At 35.1% G+C, this 25,354-nt stretch overlaps 1 protein-coding gene across 2 annotated transcripts in view; it reads right to left on the bottom strand.

The window, feature by feature from the left end:
• Positions 1-2,749: 2,749 nt before the first annotated feature.
• The window catches only part of TMTC2 (transmembrane O-mannosyltransferase targeting cadherins 2), a 261,535-nt gene continuing 238,930 nt past the window's right edge, over positions 2,750-25,354 (bottom strand). For both annotated transcript variants that reach the window (XM_082773154.1, XM_082773156.1), the window contains exon 12: positions 2,750-5,734. In XM_082773154.1, coding sequence (XP_082629280.1) covers positions 5,555-5,734 — 180 coding nt within the window. In that variant the 3' untranslated portion in view covers positions 2,750-5,554. The remainder of the gene's footprint in view (positions 5,735-25,354) is intronic.

Below are 25,354 nucleotides of genomic sequence, written 5' to 3'. Positions count from 1 at the left end.
AACATCTGTTTTCAAGAAAATTAGAGACAAGATAAAATATATTTCTCCAGAAAAGGACAAAAAATGCTTTGCTTATAGGAACAAAGCCTCCCAAATACTCTCTACTTTCTCGGATTTCCTGGTGCACCAAAACACTGTACTACTGGTTGGAAATCTGTTCAGCTAGGTTAAATCACTTCTGAAATCAAACCTGAACTCAAGATCATCCATCAAAGCCAAATTCTGTTTCTGCTTATCTTGAAATAGTCATATCTGTGGCATAAACTACTCAAATCCTGCAGGAATACTGCTTCAGAGTTTCAGAAAAGCAAAAATATCAGTCTAAAAATAGAATGTCAGCAGCTAAGGGAGTGGTGATGCAAGGAAACATAGGATTATGCTCAAGTTCTATCAACTAAAAAAAAAATTGTTCTCACTGTACATAGTGTACACACCTGCTTCTTCAAAAAGAAATCTTAAGGAAATCTTAAATCTTTTTTAAATATAAATGTGTTCAAATGCACACTGACAGAAATTTATAAATATAAACAGCAAAAAAAATCTTCAAACCTTGCACAAATAGCTGCAAGCTCAATAATTTAGGTATGTTGCTGAAACATGATTCAAAATAAATGAGTATTTAGCAAGCATGAGAGATTTAATCTGATTTACCTTATACCTTTCTAGAAGGTCCACTGATGCATATGCAACCTCCAAAGCTGTCTGAGTCTACAGCAGTGATACTATCAAACAGCCAGTGCACCATGACAGGGTTAATATGATAAGAAAAGAAACAGAAGGGAAAGGGAGAAACATAAATTTGAACTTTGAACAAATATGCATCCATAAAGGTTTTCTAATCAAGTGGCATATCTTCAAGTGTGCATTCCGTCTTTCATGTTGAATATGTGTTGGTATGTCCTCAAGTCTGTTGCATCTTCTTCTTTCTGAGGTCGGTATTTCTGGTTGGTAATGTTTGGTTTTGACTTATTATTAAAAGACATTGCACACCCTTTCCTTTAGTTTATCCTGTTATACATTGATCTAGAGGCTCCCTCTTTGTTGTTGGAATAAAATCTGTCCTCTAAAAGTCTTACCGATTTCCGTATAAATGTTTGCATCACCTCCCTGACACTTCCTACCCCACCCCTGTACATAACATGTTATATATTCTGTTCTTTAAAACTCATTCTTCAAACGTTACACTAGTGAACTTCAAAGAGATTAAGCATTCAATATCTGTGTGAAGCAAGGTAGGGTTTTTCAAACTGCAGGGCCAACCCACCTGAGGGAACCTGCACAACATCTGAATGGTGGTCTCAATCTTAATTTAAAAGGACCAGAAAACCAAATTTCAAAAAGATAACTGGTTACATGGAATTCTCTTCAGAGTTCCTGCAATTTCTTTCTAAATCACTTTAGATTTTCCCACTGAAATCTCTCCCTTGCAACCGTTAGGGATGCAGTAAAATAAAGAGTAGTTCAGCCATCAGTGACTGTTCTCACACCTGAACTGGAGACACATTCTCTCCTGCTACCTGCATCCACCCCTGGTGGTCAAAGCTGCTATGGGAATGCTTACACCATGAGCCATGTTAAGAGTACCAAGCCAGATCCAAATGAACTGGCATATTCATGTGGAATAATTTACTGGCTTACTGTTATAGTAGCTCAAACCCTAGAAGTAATGCAGCTATCTGTGCCAGCTGCAGTGAGCAAGATGAGATAGGCCTGTATAACACACCAAGTTTAAAAAGCCACCTCATCCTTCCTGCTGAATTACCCCTGTGTGGAGCTGCTGTGTGCCTCCCTCAGAAATGGAAATGCTATCAAGTATCTGCTACCTGAAAAGCATGATGTTTGGAAGAACAGGCAGACAGAACATTATCTCACAGAGAAAGATTTAGGGATAAGATTGCAAAGTGGGATCTCAGGCACATTTTTAGACTGTTTCTATGAGAAAGGAGTGACACAGATCAGATTATTCTTTGCATACTCTGCATACATCATATGCCATTTCATCAAAACCTACTTAGGCAGGGAATGACCATGTCTGAAAGCAAGGCTTGACCTTTAATAAAAATCAGGCATGACAATTAAATTTGGAAGTCATAGACCCAAAGTCTCTCTAATGCTCTACTCATGACCATCAACGTTTTTCAATTGTAGAGCATCAATGCATAAGACCTGAATGCAACAGACCTAGGTAGGTAGCAGAACATCAGTGTTAGTTCCGTTTAACTAGAAAGACTCTGTGCATAAAAGATGAAAGGGGATTAAAAACAAAAATGTCAGAGAAACGCATAACTTCATAACATCTCCTGTGTAAAAGCAGCAGTAGATTTAAAATTGTTCATATAACACTACAACATCAGAGAAAGGTGATCTCAAACACTAAAAAGGCCATGTATGTAAAGCCAACTCTTCTTCCCAGTTTTTGTAGCCAATTATACATTCTAGAAGCATTTTTACTGAGGTCATATTTGTATGTCAATATAAAAATAAATTATAAGTAGAGCTTATTCACTAGCTTTATTTCCCATACAGTTTAGAAAGAACATTCAAATTTAACAGTTACCATACGCTTTTGGCTAGATTTATAAGTAGATATATTCAAAAATGCTTCCAGCGAACCTTTTTGAAAATATCAAATTAATAATAATTGTAATAGAATATAGAAAAAAAAAAAAAACAAAAAAAACCCAGCTACAATAGATTTTTACTTTGTTTAAGCTATATAGCTCTCTCACGACTAACTCACTAAATTAGAATAAGAATTAAAAAAAGAGTTGCTACAGTAACAGATAAAGGAATGCACAATGTATTAGTTATCAATGCTTTATTATTGAAAACAAAATTGAAATTCTCTTATCTGGCACATAAACAATTATTTCTACAAAAAAAGGAAAGCCTACAAATCTGATAATTTATACAAATAACAGTTTTTCAAAAAATAAAATTTTAATTTAGTAAACTTGTCTTGTGCTCTTCTATTTTTTAGCACTGTCTGCAATAATCCACCATAAATCCCTGAGCAGAGAGACATATTCTAGACATGTTTCAAATTTATCCCAAAAGAAGAAAGTTATCAAGCCCAGACCTATATTTAAAAATGTATTCAGGGACATTCTTGTTAAATTTACGCTAGTCTCAAGCAAAAACACAAGCATGATACTGCATCAATTGAGTGTCCCCCCTTCCCTCTTGTGTGCAATGAATACAAGTTACTAAACAAGAATGAATACAAATTGAAGGAAAGATAACATAGTAAATGAATGATTAAGACCTAGTAGCCACTGAAGTTTGATGGCTGTTGAGCAAATTAAGCTACAAGATACCACAGTTTTACACTGGGTTCAGTCACATGTTCTATCTGATTTATTTCTATATTTTTTCCAGAAAAACAGTAAAGGAGGATAATAAGTTCAGCTACTATTGTGTTCTACCACTAGTTTCAATGATAAAGTAGAAATTCAACTTTTGACCCTTCAATTTTGCTTTTCCAGCCAAAACATTATTTGAGAAAAATTTTACACATTCCACAAAACCGAACAATCTTGCCCCTCTGGCCCTTCTGGTAGGCCAGTTGTGAATTTAGCAATATGATATTTTAGTGAGCAAGAGGAAAGAAAAGGAAACACACACTACTATATTTTCTTACTACACGGACTTTGAAACAGCTACTCCCCAATCTATTTCAACACAGATTTATATCCAAGCTTAAGTGGAAAACTATCAAGAAGAGTAACTCAAGTGTCCCCTTTTCCATTAGGTACACATACTAACCACAAAAAAAAATGCAAGGAAAACAAAATAAAAGAAATAGTAATACTCAAAGACTACTGTGTTAATGGCAGGTAACATTGCTGCAGTCAAGTAATAAATAAATAAATACAGCAAAGTATTCTTTTCTACGGTTTTGTTGGAATGGTGCTCAACAGTTAAAAAAACACCACCAACAACAAAACTTTCTCAATACAGAGCTTTTAGCAGAAGATCCTGAAGAAGCTTCAGTTCAAGGTGCTCTACCACTTTAACATTACATCTACCTTTATGAAATGAACATTGAAGCAGATACCAACAGGTCATTAAATGAAATGGTACATTTTCTTATAAGCAATAATACTTATTCCAAAGAAAGAAAGCATTTAACAAATGGCCTGAAGGAAAAAAAAAAAAAAAAAAAAAAAAAAACTTGCAAAAGTTTCAATACACTGCAATTTAAAATAAATTATTTTTACACTTATAAACTGAAGAATAAAACAGTAACTAGGCCAAATCATTCTGAACCAGAAATTAACTGAACCTCACCAGAAGCATACTTAGATATTTGACAGCTCTGCTGCTAGCACATGTCAGAATACAAACAGAATTATAGTATTTGGTTAGACTCTGAATAGGTAATATGTTTTTAAAACACCACCACTGTGAAAAGTAACTGGCAACCACTGTTTCACATTTCTCTTGACCCACGTGCGCTATTCTACGCATAATCTAACCCAGTCCCTATTTTCTAGCCTCAACAATGTATTATTACATTCCCTTCTCTCCGAGTTAATCATGAAGTCTCTGCAGCATATACAAGCAGTAATATTTTCAAATCTCACTTGGCTGAATTATTGCAAAAATATTGGACGCAGAATCTAGTTTAAAGTCAATCTTATCTGACAACAATGTAGAAAGATTCAAACATCTTTTTTTTTTTTTTTTCCTTTTTCTTAAGATGACATTCTGACCATATTCAATACCATGGCAAATATCAGTATATCAGTCTCACTCATATTGCTAAGTCAGGACAAATCACACCTTTGGACTTTTTTGTTTGTTTGTTTTTAGCTTCTGCATACACATATGATTTGTAGATAGAATATGATAGAATTTGGGTAATCCCTTGCTCATTCTGTCTAGCCCACTGCCATTTGACTGTGCATCTCAGAAGAATTGCAACATTTTTTTTTAATAAATTGAAATAACATATATATTCTCACTAAACAATTATGACTGTGCCATCTAAACACAAGTGACAGGTTTAAAAAAAAAATAATTGGCCATATAAACTGTGAATTAAGTGGTCTTAAAGTGAGATACAGCAGCATTAAGACAAACTGCAAACACACTGGATTTAGTAGGCATTTTAATGAGTGTCAGCAAAATACTTTAACCTATTATTACCACTTTTATTCCCAAATGGTTTAGTGTATACTGTACAAATTTCCTTTAGTATTTCTATGACAGTATACGTTTCAAGTACCCACAGAGTAGTAAGCAATGTGGGATTTGCAATGATTTATCAAATATGCCAAGACACTCTCTTTCGACTGCTGTGGTTCTAAATCTTTTTGTGGGCTAACACTGAAGTCCTTCATGAATATCTCAGTCTCCCTTTTTATTTAGAAAAAAAAAAAAAAAAAAAAAAAAAAAAAGCAGAATAGCTTCTCCTAGCAGCAATCAATCAAGATCTCTGATTCTTGCAGTCAAGTCCAATGAGTTCTCTGATCAGACAGCTGTATGGAAGTTCTAGATTGGGTTTTTAATCAATTTAAGACACAAAAAAAAAAGTTCAGAGTTTTCTGTATCATGTCTTGGCTGTCTTTAAACCTTGTTTCTCCATGATATTCCACAATTTGCGAAGATTGGACTGAGTGATGACATCATCAGGTTTAAGTTGAAGAGCAAGGAGGTAGTTTTCTTCAGCCTCTTTCAGTTTACCATTCAGATGAAGAATGGCTCCAAGATTCATTAAGGCAGCTGGATACTGGTACAAAAAAAAAAAAAAAAAAAAGGGAAAGAGAAATATTAAGAATATTTTCAATTTTCTTTTCAGACAATCTTCTTCGACTTAAATTATTCCCTTATGTTTGCAGACTTTTCATGGAAGCAATTTAGCAATTTAAGCAAATAGAGATAACAAGAAAAAGTTTCTGAACAGCTGCTGTGTACTTTGTGCTTTAAACAGATAGAGCTCTGGTGTCTACAGACATAGACTTCTTTCTTTAATGAGAAAACACAGACCTCATAAAGCTTTACATGTGGTAATGTCAGCATAGCACAGTTTCCAAGAGAAAATTAAAGTAGTCCAAGGGTGGATTAAAGACAGGAATTTAATTTTAATTTAACTCATTTCCAATAAAGAGTTTATAATTGGTGGGAACAGTTAACACACTGGAACTCATCCCTTCTCTTTCTTAATTATAACTAGTAGAAAATACAATCTGTTCTCAGATTCTAAGGTTATTCAGGAGTCCCAGGATATCCATTTAGATTTAGGCTGTGGCAATTATTCCTTTATGAATGATTGAATAAAATTAACATGGTGGAAACACTATTTTAATAACAAATATTTGAAACATTTATAGCAAATCTATGAGAAAGCTCCTTACATTACTAACAAATATTCCATCTTTAGCTAAGACAAAATGCTCCTTGTTTTAATTTTTAAATCCTAAGATTATTCCACCATGAAATAAAAGGTTTTACATGATAATTGAACATGACTAGTTACTAGAGCTAACAAATATTACAAGGGCAGAGAAAGCAGATTTATGAAGCTGAAGACAGCAGTCTAACCTTCCTTTTTGCAAGTACATAAGGTCTTCACATGCTAGCGAGAGCAAAGTATTTGCCAAACCAGTACCTTGCATTTCAAAGAAAAAGGGGAAAAAGGATACTAGACAAAATTCCCTATTGCCCCCCTTCTCTGGTCACTATCATTTCCGATGAACTTCAGGAGCACTCACTTTCAAAGTCACACAGCTTTGCCTCAGAGGATAAGACAGCACTCACCAGTTTTCTGATCAAATTGCAGTACTCAAAACGTGAAGCCACATACAAAATCAGCTTTAGACTATTAGGAGTAAGTTGAGAAATGCTCTACAATTCCTTCAGTGAAAATAACTTCAGGAAAATATGGTAGGTAGAAGGCCAATGACATATTCACTAGGGATAATCTCCCAGACTAATGTGGTAATGGGAAGTCGTCTGGATGAAGAAGACTTACCTATGTTCCAAACCTATCCACTAGCAAATTAAATTCTTATTCTTCTTGTTCAAGCTTCAAAAAACAAAACAAAACAAAACAAAACAAAACAAAACAAAACAAAAAAAAAAACCTGTAACTCATGCCCCAAACCTAAATTTTGCAGTGGAAATGTGCTCAGAAAATACTTTACTTTTATGTTCTATGGATATTTCATATTTTTTTCACCTTTCTTCCTGCTTCTTTTCACCTATTAAGATATAAATCATAAAAACTGATAAGGAGAGCAATGCAACAATTTTTCAGAACACATGGTTTCTGGAGTTTCAGAATTAGGCAAAATAAAATGAGTTCAACCCTCCCTATTGTAAACCTCATAATGCTAATGCAGTCAAATATGAAGATGTTAGTTTTAGATTTAACTTTTCTTGCTTAACTCTGACAGATTAACTCCCTGCCCTCACCCCAACTCAGATACTGCCTTCTACTATAAAACAGAACAAAAAAAAAAAAAAAAAAAAAGCAAAACCCAAAATCCCCAGATGGATTTTATGAAGAATGTCTGAGTTAAATACTCTCCAAACTTTCTTCTTCAGTCATATTCCACATAAAGAAGGAAAAGTAAGCCCTTGAAATGTAATCTTTGCTACAGACAACACATACCAGCAGCCACATTACCATAGTTTCCTCATAGCGGTGTCAGTAGTACACACTATTTTATAATGGAATAATATACTCCTTAATTACAGAAGTTCTGAGTGCTAATTGAAATGATGCAAGTGAAGAATGATAGGCAAACAGCTTCACTGCAAATGGATGGCTGTCTAAATATCAACATTTTTATTAATTTAATTTTAGATAGGAGATTTTTTTGAGAGAATTTTCTGTACATTAGCATAAGTAGGATGGTCCATACTCACTAATTTTTTAGTCATCTGTCTGACTAGAGTTTGTGAATCAAACAGCTTTTTTCAAGAGTTCAGTCATTGACATAGTACTGTTTTCTCTTTCAAAATATAATTCTGTGCAGATATATGTAGCTAGACAAAGATTACAACAGGATAAGAACTAAAAAACTTAAACCTAGAAAAACTTGTATTAAATAAGACACATTAAAATATGTTCATTTCTAATTTTATAACATTCATAAACTTATTGTGTGAGAAGTAACATAGTTTTCTAATATGGATTCCAGAATTCCCCTCCACTTCCTTCGCACATCCCTGAAGATATTGTATGTGTGTGGTACTAATCAAGTACTCTAAAGAAAGTCATATATTTAAGACTGTACACCTAGCTAAGAGAACTCTTCTGCCATCATGTCTTTAAATTAATACACCATTTCACTAGAGCAAGCAACAAAATTATATAGAAAAAAAAAATAAACCTTTTAAATAAATGTGAAAATTTTCAACTTATACTTATTATTCCTGACTTTCTGGAGACAGCAAATTTTAGGCCATTAATGCTCTAGGAAAATGTATCCATTGCAGTGAAAATTCATTTCAAGTAATCCTACAAGTTCACACCAACTCCTTCATGTTTCGGAGGAGGAAGTCCACAGGATAGCTGAAAGACTGCTCCTTGACTTTTTAGGGCATCAGCCATCCTAGTACCTATGGCATATTGTAACAGTCGCAAGAATTTTGGGCGACAGAAGGATTACACATCAGCGTCATCACTCCCTGATAGCTATAAATGATGGTCTGAGGATAGAGAGCAAAAGACATTTGCTATAGTTTTTCTTCACATGTATTTTCTTTTATTAAAGACAGCTGATGAAACTTTTCAGTACGTGAACAAAGGCAGCCAGCAGCTACCAGTGCAATAACTGGGGACTTGTAGCACTGTATAACAAATGACACCACCTACTACTTCAGAGACTTGAAAGGAGGAACAGGCCTTCTTTCATTTCCTTTTGGAGACAGATGCTTTACATCAGAAAAGCTGACTGGCAATTCTATCAGGGTTATAAATGCTATCTTTTATGGTTTATTGGAAATTATTCTCTTTATTAGCATTTTTGTTGTGGTGTGCTTGTTTCCTTAGTGTGTTTTGGAATGGCAGTGTAAGTAATGAATAACAAAATAACAAAAGGCATGAACTCAGTTGCCTGAGGTGTTTTTGGTTTACATTGATGACAGTTCTTTCAAACTTTCTCCATACCACCAATAAAATAAAATAAAATACACGAATTAAATTATTTTCTAAAATGCATTTGGAATCCTCAAATAATTCAAAATAATCTGTGTAGTACTTCAGGATTACACTAATGTAACCAAGTACCATATTGGACCCAACAACACAAAGAATCTTTCCAACACAGTTGATGAACTAGTATCTTGTTCATAATCTCTGGCTCCATGTATACCTAATGTCATATCAGAACAACACTCCCAAAAAGAAGTCTACTCCTATATATGCCTAAGAATTTATGGAGAGAAAAACAAATACAGAAACAGAGTCTAGTTCAAAAACAGCTTTTGCGTGGCAAGTATGACCAAAGAACAGCCCAAACACAAGCACTGAAATCTGAAATTCTTTTCCCCAAAGTTCTGCTTAAAATGACCTTCTTTGCTTGACACCACGGAAGCCACAGTGACAGATTCTGAAATGGAAATATATTTTGTTGCTGCTCAGGTAATTTTAATGAAAACCATGCCAGCTTATACTCCAGTAGAATAAAAACTGCAAGCTACTTCTCACTTAGCCATTTTATAAGGTCACTGAAAAGATGTTACCAACATTCCTCTTGCTCTTAGTGAATTACTGTAGTACACGATCTTGTAGATGTTTCAAAACAAACCCAGGACTCTAATGAAAACTGTAATCAGCATGGCCAACCCATCAGAAATACACAGGTTAAGTGTTTTGTTTTAACAGTGCAATTAAGGACCCTTATTCTCTTAAATGTTCTTGTTGAGTAAAGTTTATACTTAAAGACACAATGTCACATGAACATTTAATTCCAGCACTTTTATGTGAAAAGAAGAATTAAGATATTTCTCTTTGATAAGTGAAGATACATAGGTGATACAATAATGGCTGAGTAGTGAAGCATCACAGTATTAGTTGTAGAATGGATCACTATGTATGAAAGCAAAGTATGGTGGACTGTTTCATCTTATCAGTGGCCATGTCACAATGTGTTGTAATACCTTTTTTATCCTGTTACAGTGATGGCAAGAGTTTTTACTTGAACTTTTATTACTGGTGTTATTGCTATAGCACAACATAGTTTCTGAAGCAATCAAAATGTCAACATTTTTTTTTTATTGCTAAAGATAACTGTGAAAAACAGCATAATTTAATGGGTGGCACTTTTGACAGACCTCAAAACATCCAAGTAAAAACCATGACCTAAGGGTTGCCCAAGATGTAAGCATACTATTCTAAAGTGTGTGGGGGGAAGGAGAGGAAGGGGAGAGGTATATAGAGATAGTGGCTTCCAACTGGATCTTACTCTCTACTATAAAATTATAGAGACAGAGTTACACATAGAAGTAGAACTTTTCATAGGAGTGAGCTACTGTTGCCAGACAAGCCAAGTGCCAGTTATTGCTTCCAGAGATTCATATTTTCTACCTGGTTCTCTATGCTGCTTTATCTCTTAAGAACTGCAGTTTGCATATGCTCCCTCTGGTATTTTGTTCCAAACAGCACATAAATCACAACTAAAACACCTATCTCCAGTAAGCTGTCTGAGATGACAATAGTAAATAGTCTAAGAACAGATAGCTTAGTGGAAAAAGCATTCTGGAAGAAGATGACAGAATGTATGGCAAAATGTTATGGATCAAAGAGAATGAAAATGTATAAAATTCATAGTTGAGGGAGATTTCCTGCATCATCAGCCCAGACTGCAAAGCACTCAGTTCTATTGTAAAATAAAAACATCAGCTTCTTTGCAAACTCTCTCATAAAATGAAAGAATGCTATGCAACTCCTCCTTTACGACAGTTAAGTGCACACTTAATTGCAAGTTTGCCCGTGAACAATTTCTGCAAATATGCTTCTGTGTCAACAACAGCTTTCAGCTTAAATAGCGAAGATGAGAAATGGAGAGAAAAACATTCTCCCTGCAAGTACTAATTTGAGTAAATATTCTGAAGAGCACAGTTTCCACAGTTGCATTAGTCAGAAATGGACCTAAACATCTCTGCTGTAAAGGGAGCCTGCATCCCAATCTAATTACTGTGAGGTTAACTAACATACATAGCTACATAAATCTAACTAACAGCAAGCCTGGGCCCTAGAGGGGAGTGGATCCTTGGATTTAGTCATCGGGTTTGAGAGTATTACATTGATAGTAACTCTGACAGAGAACAGCCTTAGTAATTTACTGATATTCCTTTAAATATATAGTCTTTATTTCATATTCTAGTCATATTTAGTTCACCAAAGTGGCAAGTTATTAATCTCCAAATGAAAAGATGAACACCCTCAAGAAAAAAATAAGGACATCAAAAAACAAAGCACACATACACAAAAAAAAAGCAGATAGGAAAAATGCACAGTTTCTGTTGAATAACATTTATGCAATAGCCTCAAATCAGGATAATGTACCAAGGTAATAAGGCAAAAGTAAAGACCATCACTTGGTCACCTTACCAACTGATGGTACTACATAAACGCTAGGTCATATATTTTTGTTTTGTTTTGTTTTGTTGTTCTGCTTCTATCTTTATTTATTTTTACATTTGGACATTTTCATCTGGACATTCAAAGCAGATGATGCTTTTACGTGTCTGGTGCAATGAGAGAATATAAGGCAATTGTCTGTAAGGATCTAGTCTTGTGTGCTTTTGAACACTGTAGACTTTCCTGTCTAAAATCAAAAGCTCCAAGATATTTATACCTAAAACCCCAAACTGGAAAATGAAGGATTGCTCCCCTTCCTAGTCATCAATATCAGTAAGGAAACCCACAGTTATGAGTTGGAGAAGAATTCTAGACTTGGCACAAGGAGGAACATCAGCTGGTCTAGTTTGTTTCTCAAATTATCACATCAATATGGGGCATTTTATCGTCAATTTTCTGCAGCCAATGGAGATTTTTTCACTCCATGTTTTCTTCATATTAAATTCCATAGAATACTCCAAGTTTTAAAAACATAGCTATCCAAAACTAAACAAGTGTATGGAGATGTATGTTGCATCTTTTTGCTGAAAAGCTACCTACCATTGGCCTTTATATAAATTTAGAGTATACCATTTTATAAATGGGCAGGTTAACAAAAGCCTTTGTTACAGCTGGTAAAGGTTGCAGATCACCGTGGCAGCTTTAAAAGTCCCATGAAAGTGTACATTTGTAATTTCAGTATATCTAGATTTTTTATCAATGGCCATGCATCCATTGCTTTGATTTATGCTTAAAAAAACTCCTAGTAATCACTCTCAGTTTATATAGAAACAGCGATGGACATTTTTGGATAACATACTTGTTTTTCCGTAATAAAAACTAAGCAGGAACATACATTATGAGTATTTAATATTATGGTTATATTAAAAATAAATAAATAAATAAATAAATAAATAACTCCAGGCCTCAAAATGTTTCTAATTAAACTTTGTAGCTTTCCAGAATAAATGTTCTCATCAGTCTGGAATATGATAATCTTACCCATTTTTCCTAGCACTGTATGATTTCATAAAAAAAAATCATCAGATGACTTAATTTTTGTTTATAGAAATCCAACTGTGCTCTGATGCCTGCAATTTGATCATTTTAATACACAGCTATGATTATGGCATAAAACATTTAACAACTCCTTTACCTTATCTCACACGAGTACCCTGTGTGCTAATTAGAAAGTCTGTTCTTAGCAAGTCAGAAACTTGCTGAACAGAAATGTCATCTGTACTACCATACTGACAAACAGAAATTGTTTAAAATCTTTCAGTAACAGAAATTTGTCCTATTAAGAAAAAGTAAAGGTATTTTTAAATGGAGTTAAATATGTTAGTAAATATGTACTTTTGCATGCACTTTCTTGCTAAACCTAGGAAAAAAGAAAAATAGATAGCTTTGTGTTACTGTTTAAAGACAGATAAACCACTGCTAATTTAAAAGAAATGCCAAGTGTTAAAACAAAGAATATACCCTACTTTACCCAGTGGCACAAACACAGGGCAGATTAGAATAGCTGTCCTTATTAACACAATCAAACTGGCTAATCCTCAGGGAACACTCCAGTGTAGAGATCATCTGATCTCTAAAATGCTTTAGGTTTCACTATCTCTGTGCATGCTGCCAGCTTTTTGGAGGGAAAAAAAAAAAAAAAAAAAGTTCAACTTTTTCATGCCAGCTTTTTCTTTTCACAAAAAAATAAACAAACAAATAAATAAATAAATCGATCAATCCAATAAAGTGTTCCTGGAAAACAAAAATGACTGCTGAGAACAAATGCATCATACATCTATTTTTGCCCAGATATTGATCAAATACATCGGTCCTCAGGGAACTTTGCATAGTTTTTCAAGATACTACTCACAGTCACACGAAGTATTGCATTATAACTTCCATTTTTGAGTAGAATAGCCAACTACCAAAATTTCAGAAGGAAAAGGAGCTCATTTCTGGCCTCGAAAATTTAATTAAGCTCTACTTTAGTCCTAATTAAAGGAATCTCAAAATCACAAGTTTTCCACGATTTTGACTCAAGATGTTTGGATAAAATGTTGTGTCAAACAAGGCTTTGCACCTTTGGCTGACAAGTGCAGTCAGCTGAATTAAACACTTAAGAACTTGATTAATATGAATATTGCTGTATGTTTTCAGTACTTTTATTTAGGTATTTGCCGTTCAGTATTTAGGTATTTGCCATTATAGAGTAAAGCTTTCAGACACAGAGTGTAAACCATTGTATGCAACTTGATAGATTTGCTTTAAGCACAAGGAAAGAGAATCTCAAAAATTTATTTAAGGGTTATAACAGACATATTTACTATTAAGACAGCTTAAAGAATTTTTTTTTTTTTTAATGTTATATTAAAGCATTACAAAAACCGGAAAAAAAAGGAAAAGAAAAACAACATGTATAAGGAGATTGTTAGGCATTGCAGCATGTTTTAGGATGAACTTTGTAGAAACGGTTTCTTTTGACTAACTTTCCCAAGGCAACAAGGAAAAAAAGAAGACCACGTTTTTCGTCTGCTAGTAATAATTTCATTGGCAGGAAAGTACAATTGAAGTCTATTTCTTGAAGTGATACAGTGTTGATAGCATGTTTTATCAACAGTATATGAAGGTATTTTCAAATTGTTCAAATAAATGCAACTTTAGCACGTCAAAATGTTACCAAGGCAATTTTACAAATGAAAATGAACTCTGTAACTTTGCAAATAAATTAAAAAACAAACAAGCAAACAAAACAAAAAACCTCTTGAGATGATGTATTGCTCACTGAACTATGTTTTTCTTTAGACAGTTGACAGAACTGAAAAAGTCTGAAAAAATGTTCATGAACAAGGTTGCATATCTTTTTTCTTCCCTTTTGTCCCCTTTATCTGGCCCCCATCACTTTCATGCCTGTTATATAGAGCAAAAAGGATTTGCTCACACTCTGTCTTGACTTTAGTTTTATCCACAAGAACGTGAGAGTAGCTGAGAAAAGAGGCACACACTATAGGTCCTTTCAAAAATCCTGAATTACACTGTTCCATATAATTCATATGAATTCATGACTTACTTTTTGGCAGCCAGTAACCTGCAGGTGTTCCCTATATACTATTTAGCAATTAAATCTACAGTACATATTAAAATTATTAACTTCCAGGGTAAACGCTAGGATTTAATTTTGATTCTTGTAGCTAAAAGATTTTAAGACCATCGTTTCTAAAATACAGTCTTTTGATTGCTAATAGTGAGACCACTGGACACTAATCACTTGCTAGGCTTTTACAATACTGTGACTTGTTAAAAAATAGAGCTACTTTCTGCGAAAGCAGCCTTATTTGCTATATCTAATCCATGACATGTATATTTGCAGTGCTTTGTAAGTAACATCAAAAAGACCAGTGGTGGACCTACACATACTATTCTGGAAGTTTGCTCTTAATAATGCATATGCCAATAACTGCTGTTTAGTGAACACAAGCTTTCCGCATTCTTCAAACTCCATTAAGAAATGTAAACAACATGGCAAATATTATATTCCTATTATAAAAATGTTTAAGTATTTATTTATTAAAGCACAGGAGGACAACTAATATATTTGCAGAAATAGCACCTAGAATCATAGTTCAATGCCTGCCCCTGAAATTCAATGTCAGATATTACTCAATGAAAGCAGCTGCTTGTTCCAAACTGCCCCGGGGAAAGTCCTTCACAGACTGGAGTGGAGAAGAAATGCCATCAGAAAGTATTTCGTTTCTCTGTTATTAGTAAAATAACCAACTTGTGAATTAATTAGCAAGAAACTCAATCAATGTGATTATTAAACAGATTTTTTCAAAAAGAATTAATGAAGGGTTGTGTGTTGATCTTTTAAATATGATAAAAGTAAATCAGATAATTATGAGTATTTTAAAGCAGTCACAATGTGAAGAAATAATGCAGAGAACTACCAGGTCACAGTAACCTTCCACAAGATAGCTCCACTATAAATACATCAATCATTCACCCCATGGTACCTAAGAGTTATACAACAAACCTTCATATGGATTTTATTTTTTTTTATTGTAGTTTTTTCTTTTTTACTGTTGTTGTTATATTGGAAAAGATTTCTATTTTCTTTCATGCTGCAATCATTTTCAACAAGTTTAAGGCAGCCAGACACTGAGGCAACTGGCACCGTTACAAATCATAATGTCAGATTAAAGTTACTTAATGTTACAGGAAGACAATCTTTACTGGAGCACCTGAAGAATTAGTAAAACTGCCTCAGCTTAGTAACAAAGCTGTTCATTAAATGGAAGATATGTTTCAAAAGGGTAGGTACACTTGAATGTGTACTTGCTCTCCAGTAAAACTAACTGTGGTAAACAAAATCCATGTAAACACAACATGCAGAGTTGATCAATGTACAGTACTCCAGAATGCCTCAAGAGAAAGTGACTATTCTTTGGGGGAAACTAAAATCTACCCATCCTTACTGTGCCTTCTCCTTAGCAGATATCTCGACTGTAACTTTTCCAGGGAAAAATAATTCAGACTGGTATTGAAGTTACTTTTAATGACAAATTACAAGAAAATGACATCAGGTTGCAAACTCCCACCTGTCTCCTTCCTGACAGTCTGCAAAATTGTTCACAGGCAAATCTCAGACACAAAACAGTCCTATTGTTGGGCATTTTTCCCTAGACAATCACTTATGTATGCTATGAGGAGGAAAAAACAAAAGCAGTTGCATCAAAACCACCTCATGAAACAGAAACGCGAGTTCTCCAGAACTTGTGGGGAAAATAAGCCAAATAGGATAAAGCAACCCACAACTAAATATCCTTCCTAGAATAAGAGATACATCAGAATTATAGACTAGGAAGAAAATTAAGAAGTTATTTATTGCAAAACATCCTACTGAGAATGTAGTACTGCTGAGTTTATTTAATGAGCATTAAAATCAGTTCCTTATCAGTTCTAATTGCATAATAAATTCATTGCATTGTTTCCAGAATTAGTACTAGAATACTCTATTAGGAAAAACCTTGCTGGATTCTCTTTTAATTGAGTTCAAACAGATGGTTTAATTTCTGAAATGCTAATCTACTGCTGTGAGTTCTATATTTCATTGCACTTTATTTTTGATTGACACCGAGGGCTACATTTACAAGGCAAAGCCAATCTTGCTCTCTCCAGGAATTGATGAAGGCAGCATTGTACCCCCCGCTATATCACTATAAGCCTGTGAATCACAATCAAGTGCACAGGTCTATCTGTGATGTATCATTTTTAATTCCGTAATTTCAGCAAAGACTGTATCTTTACAAACTACTGTCTCCCATCATCTCAAAATGTGATGAATCCTTTTATTTAAATCAATCCTACAATTCTAGGCTGTGACATCCTATTAGTTAGTTTCACAAATCTACTTTTTGAATTATTCTGTAAATGAAGTTTTGAAGTTGAGTATGAGCACAATCACTACACTATTATTCTCATACTGAAAAGTAACCATAGAAAAGTTATTTGTCGAGAAGGATGTGGATGAAACACTAGATGAAACTACTTTGACCTCCAAGAGACAGGTGTAGCTGTTGCACATCGTTTTTTCTTCAAGTAATTTTGATGGTGAACCAAATGTATCTACATATCAGAAAAAGGCTTCATATTTGCATAATGAAAATGCACATAAAAGCATAAAAAGAATTTGCTTTATAAATGTGAGAAAAGCATTCAAGCTAACTAAGGCACAGACCTAGACAACTTCTGAATCAGGGTCTTGACAAGAAAATGGTTCAAGTATTATTTGGTATGAGAACTTCTTCTCTTTGGAGAATTTACAACCTATCAACTGAGAATTACAACCATCCCTTGAGATCAATGATCTCAAGAACAATGTTCTGCATCTAGGTAGCTGCCTGGAAAAAAAACCACCGCCTATACCTTAACACCTGGGTGATTAACTTCAGAAAAACATTACTGAACTAATAATAAATTTGCATAATTTTTGTGGTAACATGGTTTTTTACATGTTGTACACTTAGATTAAAATTTTGAGTACAGAGGGCAACAGAGGTTACAATGGAAGATACATGCATAAAACAAAACACTGGTGTGTTTTTTTGTTTGTTTGTTTGCAAAGAAAAGACTACCAGCAGCTCTGAGCCGCAAAAGAGACTGCCACCAGATGTACTGAAAACATTATACAACCTAGATCCTAAGTGAATAGCACATGAATCATCAGAATTTCTCTCAAATTAAATGTTAAGCACAAAATTACTGTTTCAACAGTTCTTGGTAAGAGTATTTGATGACTTAATGAATTGGTAAAGGTTAATGAAATTAGAAAAGAGGAGTTAATATACAGTTGCTTATTTCCAACACTTCTTTCCCTTGTTAAAGAAAAGCATGTCTATATATTTTACAGTTCACAAAGATGAATGACTCAGAAAATATATTATGGCAATAATTAGACTGTATAAGGACTAATATTTATGGGAAATCTGCAAACATTTTCATAGCTAAAAATGAAAAGTACTCCAAATTACCATGACAACGAGATTTTAACTTACTTTGTGGGGTATTTCTGGGTATGCAAGCTTGCTGTTTGAAAAACTTTACATTAAGATGAGTTGATAGTAGTTTACATAATTTTACTTGAAGAAACCAGGAACTACAGACCCCAATTTACCTCTCACATGGGAGAAACAGAGAAGTAACTTTAAAAAAGTCAGTGGTGCTACAGAAATCCAATGTAAGCAGAAAAATCTCATACAGATTTTCACTTCAATCGTTCAGAACTCATGCAGACAAAATGCTTATAAGTATGTATAATGATATCGATGTCAAACAAGTTATTCTTCATGAGAAATAAAAAGCAACATAAAGACATTTTTATTATAATTCCCAAGTTCACCCAATACACTGAGTGGGCCAATTGATCTCAGATATTCACATGTTAAACTGCTTGTATAACCAGAAGAAAAGAGTACAAAAGTACTTCCTATTATCTAACTCTTATAAGACAGAAGCTAACAATGACATGATTTCCAGCTTCCTCCCATGCATCTTACACTATGATGGATAATATCTAGAACCAGATTTAAGTATTCCATAATCACCCAAAAGTACACTCAATCTTTGTTTTCACAGAGCTGCTAGCAGCATGCATGAGAAAATGCACATAGAGTATTCTGTGATAAGGCTGTAAAACATTTCATGTATTTCCCAAAGGAAATTTAGTGTTTTCCACAGCTGAGTAAATTAGTTTTCAAATTATACAAATCATCCTGATATTGTGCTTCAGTATTACAGGTAAATATCCCCAATCCAATAGCCCATGTTCTTTCTTTGTCCCCTGACAGAGATCATTCGGATGAGAAATGCTATGTGTTTGTTTTTTTTATGTTGGTGTTTTTTTTTAAATTTGCCTTTTTTTAAAAAAAAAAAAAAAAAAAAAAAGAAAAAAGATGGGAGACAACAATGTCTGCTAAAGTAAGAATACTTTAAGATTCAGAAGACTGTCGAAGCTGCTGACAATTGTGCACAATGAAAAAATGCAATGCATCTATAAAATATTTAAGAGGACCGTGAACAAATGTAATTGTAAGTTTTGTTCAAAAGAAAAAACACAATCTCCTCCCAGTAACTGGATAAAGGCAACGTACCTGCCTTGCACTTAGCCACAGACAAAAAAAATGAGTTGAGTGTAAGGACCTGTAATGGGTGAAGCACCATCACCACCAACAAAAATTTGGGCCCAGATCCCAAACTACATTTAAAAAGCTTTCCATCTCATGAGGATCAAAGAGAGAATATGCACTGATAAGCTCCTTACATGGAGAAGCGTTGCTAATTCTACGTAAACGGTGAAGCCCCTTTCTACCTTCTGCTAGGCAGGCTGACATATGTCATAACTATTCTGATATCAAATCTTGGACGCAGTCTTTTTTCTGTCAAAGGGAACATTCCACCCAATTTGCAGTAAACAGAAAGTGCTCTCTTATGCTTTTGACATCAGAGAGTGGTATCCTCTTTCCTCTCAGGGTGTTCCACTGTCTCTTGTCCCAGTGAAGCTGATTGATGCTTAAGCCTCCCACCCCTTTAACTGTCCAAAGACAAACCATTAAGTGTGCCATCTGGAAGCATGGTTCCCATCAGTCATGCCTATCTTCTCATTAGGGAAGCTGTGGGACACTTTTTAGTCTCTAAAAGTTTTGCATGCCCTATAACAATCAATTCAGTCTTCAGAAAGCAACAGAGCAGGAAGAGAGGAAGAACTGGATCCTGGGAAGTTTTCTTATTCCTCACACCTTCAACAGGAAAGAAGAAAGGAGTAATTTTCAGGAGGCCAAGACTGTTGCTGCGCTGGAAGGAGTCCACAGCTATTCATATCACTGAGGCAGAAAGCTTGGCATGCTTGAGAGGAAGCTTTAAACAATGCGAGGCTTAGCAAAACTGGTGCTGTGAGGGGAAAGCTCTGCAGCCCTGAGCAAAGGGGCAGCTCAGAGGCAGGCAGGCAACCAACAGAAGCTACATCTGCCCTATATGGCTCACTTTAGTATTTCCTGTAAAAGCAGGCACAAGTCAATGCCTGACACGAGCTATTTAAAAATAGGACCCTGTGCTCATTCCATGGCATCAATATTTGAAAATAAAAGATGACTGTGTTGTCATTACTTTGAATAAGGAAGTAAACAAACAGAAGAACATTTTAGAACAAGGATTCTTAGCTGAAAATTGTCATGAGTCTTCTGAGACCCAATGTAGAGTACTGCTCTCAGCCTCAAGGCCCCCAGCATAAGACCGACATGGACCTGCTGGAGCAAGTCCACATGAAGGCCAAGAGGATTATCATGGGGCTGGAGCATCTCTCTCTATGAAGACAGGCTGAGGGAGTTGGGGTTGTCCAGCCTGGAGAAGAGAAGGCTCTGGGGAGACCTTACTGAAGGGGAGCCTATTGGGGAGCCTTCCTGAAGGCCGCTATAAGGCCTAAGGGGGGACCTTAAGGAAAGCTGTGGAAGGACTCTTTGTCAGGGAGAGTAGTCATAGGACAAGGAGTAATAGCCTTAAACTAAAAGAGGGTAAATTTAGATATTAGGAAGAAGTTCTTCACAATGAGGGTGGTGAGGAACTGGATCAGGTTGCCCACAGAATCTCTGGATACCCCAACCGCGGAAGTGTTCCAGGCCAGGTTGGATGGGGCTTTGAGAAACCTAGTCTGGTGGGAGGTGTCCCTGCCCATGGCAGCGGGTTGGAACGGGGTGGTCTTTAAGGCCTCTTCCAACCCAAGCCATTTTATGTTTATGCTTATGTCATTTTATGTTTTATTGGTAATAATCTGTGGTATAAAAATCAAATATGTATTGTTTCTGTAGATGACCATGACTGCTTTATTTGTACCATGCTGCTGAGTACTATGACAAGACAACCCATTTTGGTTTGGATTACAGGTACTAGGTAGATTTTCTTAAATGAGCTGCTGGAGCAATGGATCCATTGCTGGTGAGGGATTTGCAGTATCCCTGGAGCAGCACAAGGAGAAGACCGGAGCTGGTGAAGTGCTGAATAGTGCCTTACCAGTTGAGGATCAGCTGCAGACAGTTCAAGAATCAATGCTAAACAATCTGCCTACCATCACCAGCAGAACTAACATAGCAGGAGCTCTTAAGAACTTTATGAAAATTCACCTTGGTGAAAACAGCATACTGGTTAATGATACTGCTTAAATACATTAAAGCCATCTTTTCACATTTACCCAAGCTAAATAACAGAATTACTAAACATTCAGGAGAAAGTCAAATAAGGAAATTTGGAACTGAAACTCCGAAGGAAGAAAATCATGATAAAGCAGGATTTGGTCACATACATTTCAAGATAGATGTTGGATTTTAAGATATATGCACTCTAGGAAGGCTATTTATTTTTTGAGGTCTTGCCATAAATAAAAGAATATATGCCATACAAGGCACCAAAAGCATTTTATCTATAAGAAGGCTATAAAAGCATATACTCAATTATCTGGAAATCACTAGTGTCCTTCTTTAAACTGTTGGACACTTTGAGGTAGAGCTTATTGTAAACTGGAGCCTTTGACACTAAATCTGTATTCCAGCATTGGGGGGAAAAAGTAAGCACTTGTAGCAACTGCTTTTTAATATGATATTGTGTTAACTGACTACATAAACCATTCAAGTCAAGAAATAGTTTAGTCCCCCACACTATGATTAAACCATCTAGTTGAAATTATATTTATTTTGCTTATAGGTACATTTCTCTTTTCCCCCTCATTCTATGTGTGTGTCTTTATGTATGTTGTTACAGTAAGACATTTAATCAAGCCCTTTTGAAGTGGTAGAGTGGAAACAGCTGTTTCTAACAATGTGCCGATGATATGGGGCTTAAAGCTGTCATGAACTCCAGACTGCAAGCAGCATTAATATGTGGTTGGGATGGCAGTGACTTGCAGGTCATGGCATCTCCTTGAGGAATGTTTCTAAGCCAATCAGCTCAAAATGCTGGCTCAAAGTCTTAAGGCTCTGGTGAGCTCTCTTTCATTTAATACTCTTGAGGTCACACTTCAAAGTGCCTTTTCTTCTCAAGAGCCATTGGCCATATGTAGGGGTTCTAGAGCATCTTTTAAGGATTGGTTGCTTCAAGTTCAGACTTAAAAAATTAGAAATGAATTTCCATTACACAAATGATGTCTTAAAAGTTCAATAACAGCTGGAGCTTAAGTCAGTATCTCACATTCTTGTAAAGAATGGTAGTTTAAAGACAGTTTCTGCGTGACTGATTTTTCCACAACAAAGGGAGCATAAAGCTCACATTACAGAGTGCCTAACAACTTGTTAAAACAATTGCCTGATTTATGAACATTACAAGATGAAGAGCACCTAGAAACCATCTCTGAGTACAGACTTTCCTCAGCAATACTCCCACTCAGAATAATCACTGCATACGTCTTGCTGTTTAAGAAACCTGCACTTTCATTACTTCATGTAATTGCATTTGTTAAAATTAGACTAACATGGTAAACATACATCCAAGCCAACACTGCTAGAATGAACACATATGGGCTTCTCACTGCTCTAAAATGATTTTGTTTTGACCATGGTAAACACACGCAGTGGGAATGCATTTTTCAGAAAATATTCAAAAAAGATCCAGGCACTAGGGAAAATAATCTCTCTAGGTTACCTATGGAGTCGAAGGAGGAAAAGAGAGCCCTGGAAGAAGTGATTCATAGCAAATAAAAGTAGACTCATTCTCTGAATTTCTTCCTGGATTCCTCCTTAGCTCCCCAGGGGAAACTCAACTTTGTGAAGTCTACTTGGAAATAAATAGACAACTTTGAGAATGCTTGCCTCTTCAGTGAAGATTAAGAAAAACAATTCTCTTTTTCACAGAAGTACTATATTCTACAGAAAGTACCGCTCTTCTGAAATTTGACTGGAAATTACTTTCATAGAGGATAAATAAACATCTACTGTAAATACGGCCAATCACAAACATTATTGAGAGAATGTCTAGGTCTAAACCCTCAATAGCACTAGCTAGATTTGTTTTTAATTTTGTACCCAAACTGCATTTCAGCTGCTGCTGCTGTTATACCAAAGTGTTATAATTCTTTTACACTTTGTAAAATGAAGGAGTGTCCAAAAGCAAAGATGTTCAGGAAGTGTGTATATACATATATAAATTCACCTGTGCTGTGTTCAGCAGTTCCTTTACCAGTTATAGCATTTTGGCAAACACTTTATTCATTGTAATATGGCTTTTCACAGAGAATAAATAGTATTTTCAGTATTTTTCAGTCCTATCAGAATTAATTCAATGATGAATTAATTACCACCAATACTACAACAACATAATAATCTATGTGATGTTTGCTTTCTTAAAAAAAATGGCTTGCATGTTTCAGAGAAGTTTCATTCACCAGATTCAACAGGTTCTATCTCAAGCACACGAAGGAGGAAGACTTGTAAAACAGACACTTTTACCACTTCATTGTTCTAGGAACAAGGCTGACCCATTGCATGGAATGAGGCTTCAAAGATGCTGCAGTATTTTCACTGTGAGGGAATGTAAAAACAGATCTCTTGGCAACTAATATTAAACAGATACACGCAAATGTATATATATGTATGTATACATATGGAATTTTGTATGCATACATCTGTGTATTATATTGCATTCATACATCTAGTATTTGAATTCTGTACAAATAAATGGTTTCAGACTATTAGTGATACATAAAAAAAAAATCCTTCAGTAATATATTTTACTTGAAATTAAGATATTTCTTTAAGATCTTGACTCACATCATTTAGTTGATTTTTCATAAGGCACTGAGAAAATACAAGGGCTGTATCCAAAATAACAAATTACACTGTGGGCAGGGAACATTCCAGGCCATTAGAAATCTATTATCTACATTTTCAATACATAAAAATGGCTTCTACACAGCTCTGGACTGGGCCACTGCAGTCTCTCAGACAGTATCTGTATGCACTGTGAGAAGCTGATTGGCCTGACACTAGAGACTAGTCCCGGACACATTTAATTTTCCAGTATACACATTGCAATTGAGCACACAGGATTTTACTATGGCCAGCCAATTTGAATTCTACTCTGCCTTGGAAAGACCAGGAACTCTATTGTCACATCTGCTTTATATTACTTACTACCTAGAAAACCTCGTTTGAGTGATTTCTTTTACCCTTTTACCCATTTGACTTTCATTCTTGAGATACTGCCCTTGTACAATCTTCTCCTAACAGTTGATGCTGGCAATGAAAACTGATACATCTTGTCCACTCTGCACCATTGTAATTATTATTTATGAGAAGTCATGAAACGTATGCATATTATGGTTAGCCACAGAGTTATGCTTTAGCACCTTGAAGATAAAAGTGAATTCCTTCTTAAAGGAAACTCAACAGGAGTTCCTGTTAGATTTAAACTTAAAAAGCAAGATTTAACTTTTCTTCTGATTAACTAATAGTATTTAGATGCTAAGATAAAACTATTTCTAAACAGAGAACAATTATTTTAAGGTAGAATAATGAACTAAGAATTACAAGCAAGGCTGACCTTGTTTCCAAGAATGCTTGGAGAAAATGTGTTACATTTTTTACATTAAAAAGAAAAAAAGGAAAAAAAAAAAAAAAAACACTAAAGAACCCTCACAGTTGACAAAAGGAAAAATAGACCCTTACCAGCAAACAAGGAATGGTGGGATGGTGGGATGTTTATCATTCCAAGGAGGAATGATATGCCAAGAAGGAGGCTATCACCGTACCTCCAAAATACATGTATTTTATACTACCAGTAAAATAACACACTCTTATGCAAGATGATAATGTTCTTATAAATCAAAACAATTAAATGTTAAAATCACATTTTGCTTTCAATATGAAAAATACCTACAGCCAACAAAAGATTATTCAGACATAGCTTCATAACCTTCTATGAAATTTGTCTTAGACAGATATCTCTATACTAACAAGTGGCATAGCACAATAGAAAGGAAAACATTTGGATGCTAAGGTATCCTTGGCCATGAAATGTGTGTTTCATTGGTTTTAATTTGGACTTCCTCTGGGCTATCCCTATTAGCTGCTGGGGTACATGTATACTGGATGCATCTTCTCGTTTAGTTTCCTCTCACAGAAATCCCATTCATATACAACTAATCCCATTCATATACTACTAAGTGATGAGAACCAGAGTGCAGTAAGTGGAGATGTCTGTGAGATGTGCTTCAAAAGCATGCCATTGCTCTGAACTGAAATG

The sequence above is a fragment of the Aythya marila genome (assembly GCF_965140915.1).
Source record: "Aythya marila genome assembly, chromosome: 1".
Lineage (NCBI taxonomy): Eukaryota > Metazoa > Chordata > Aves > Anseriformes > Anatidae > Aythya > Aythya marila.
The sequence above is the reverse complement of the archived record's forward strand: the minus strand, read 5'-3'. Positions and strand labels throughout refer to the sequence as shown.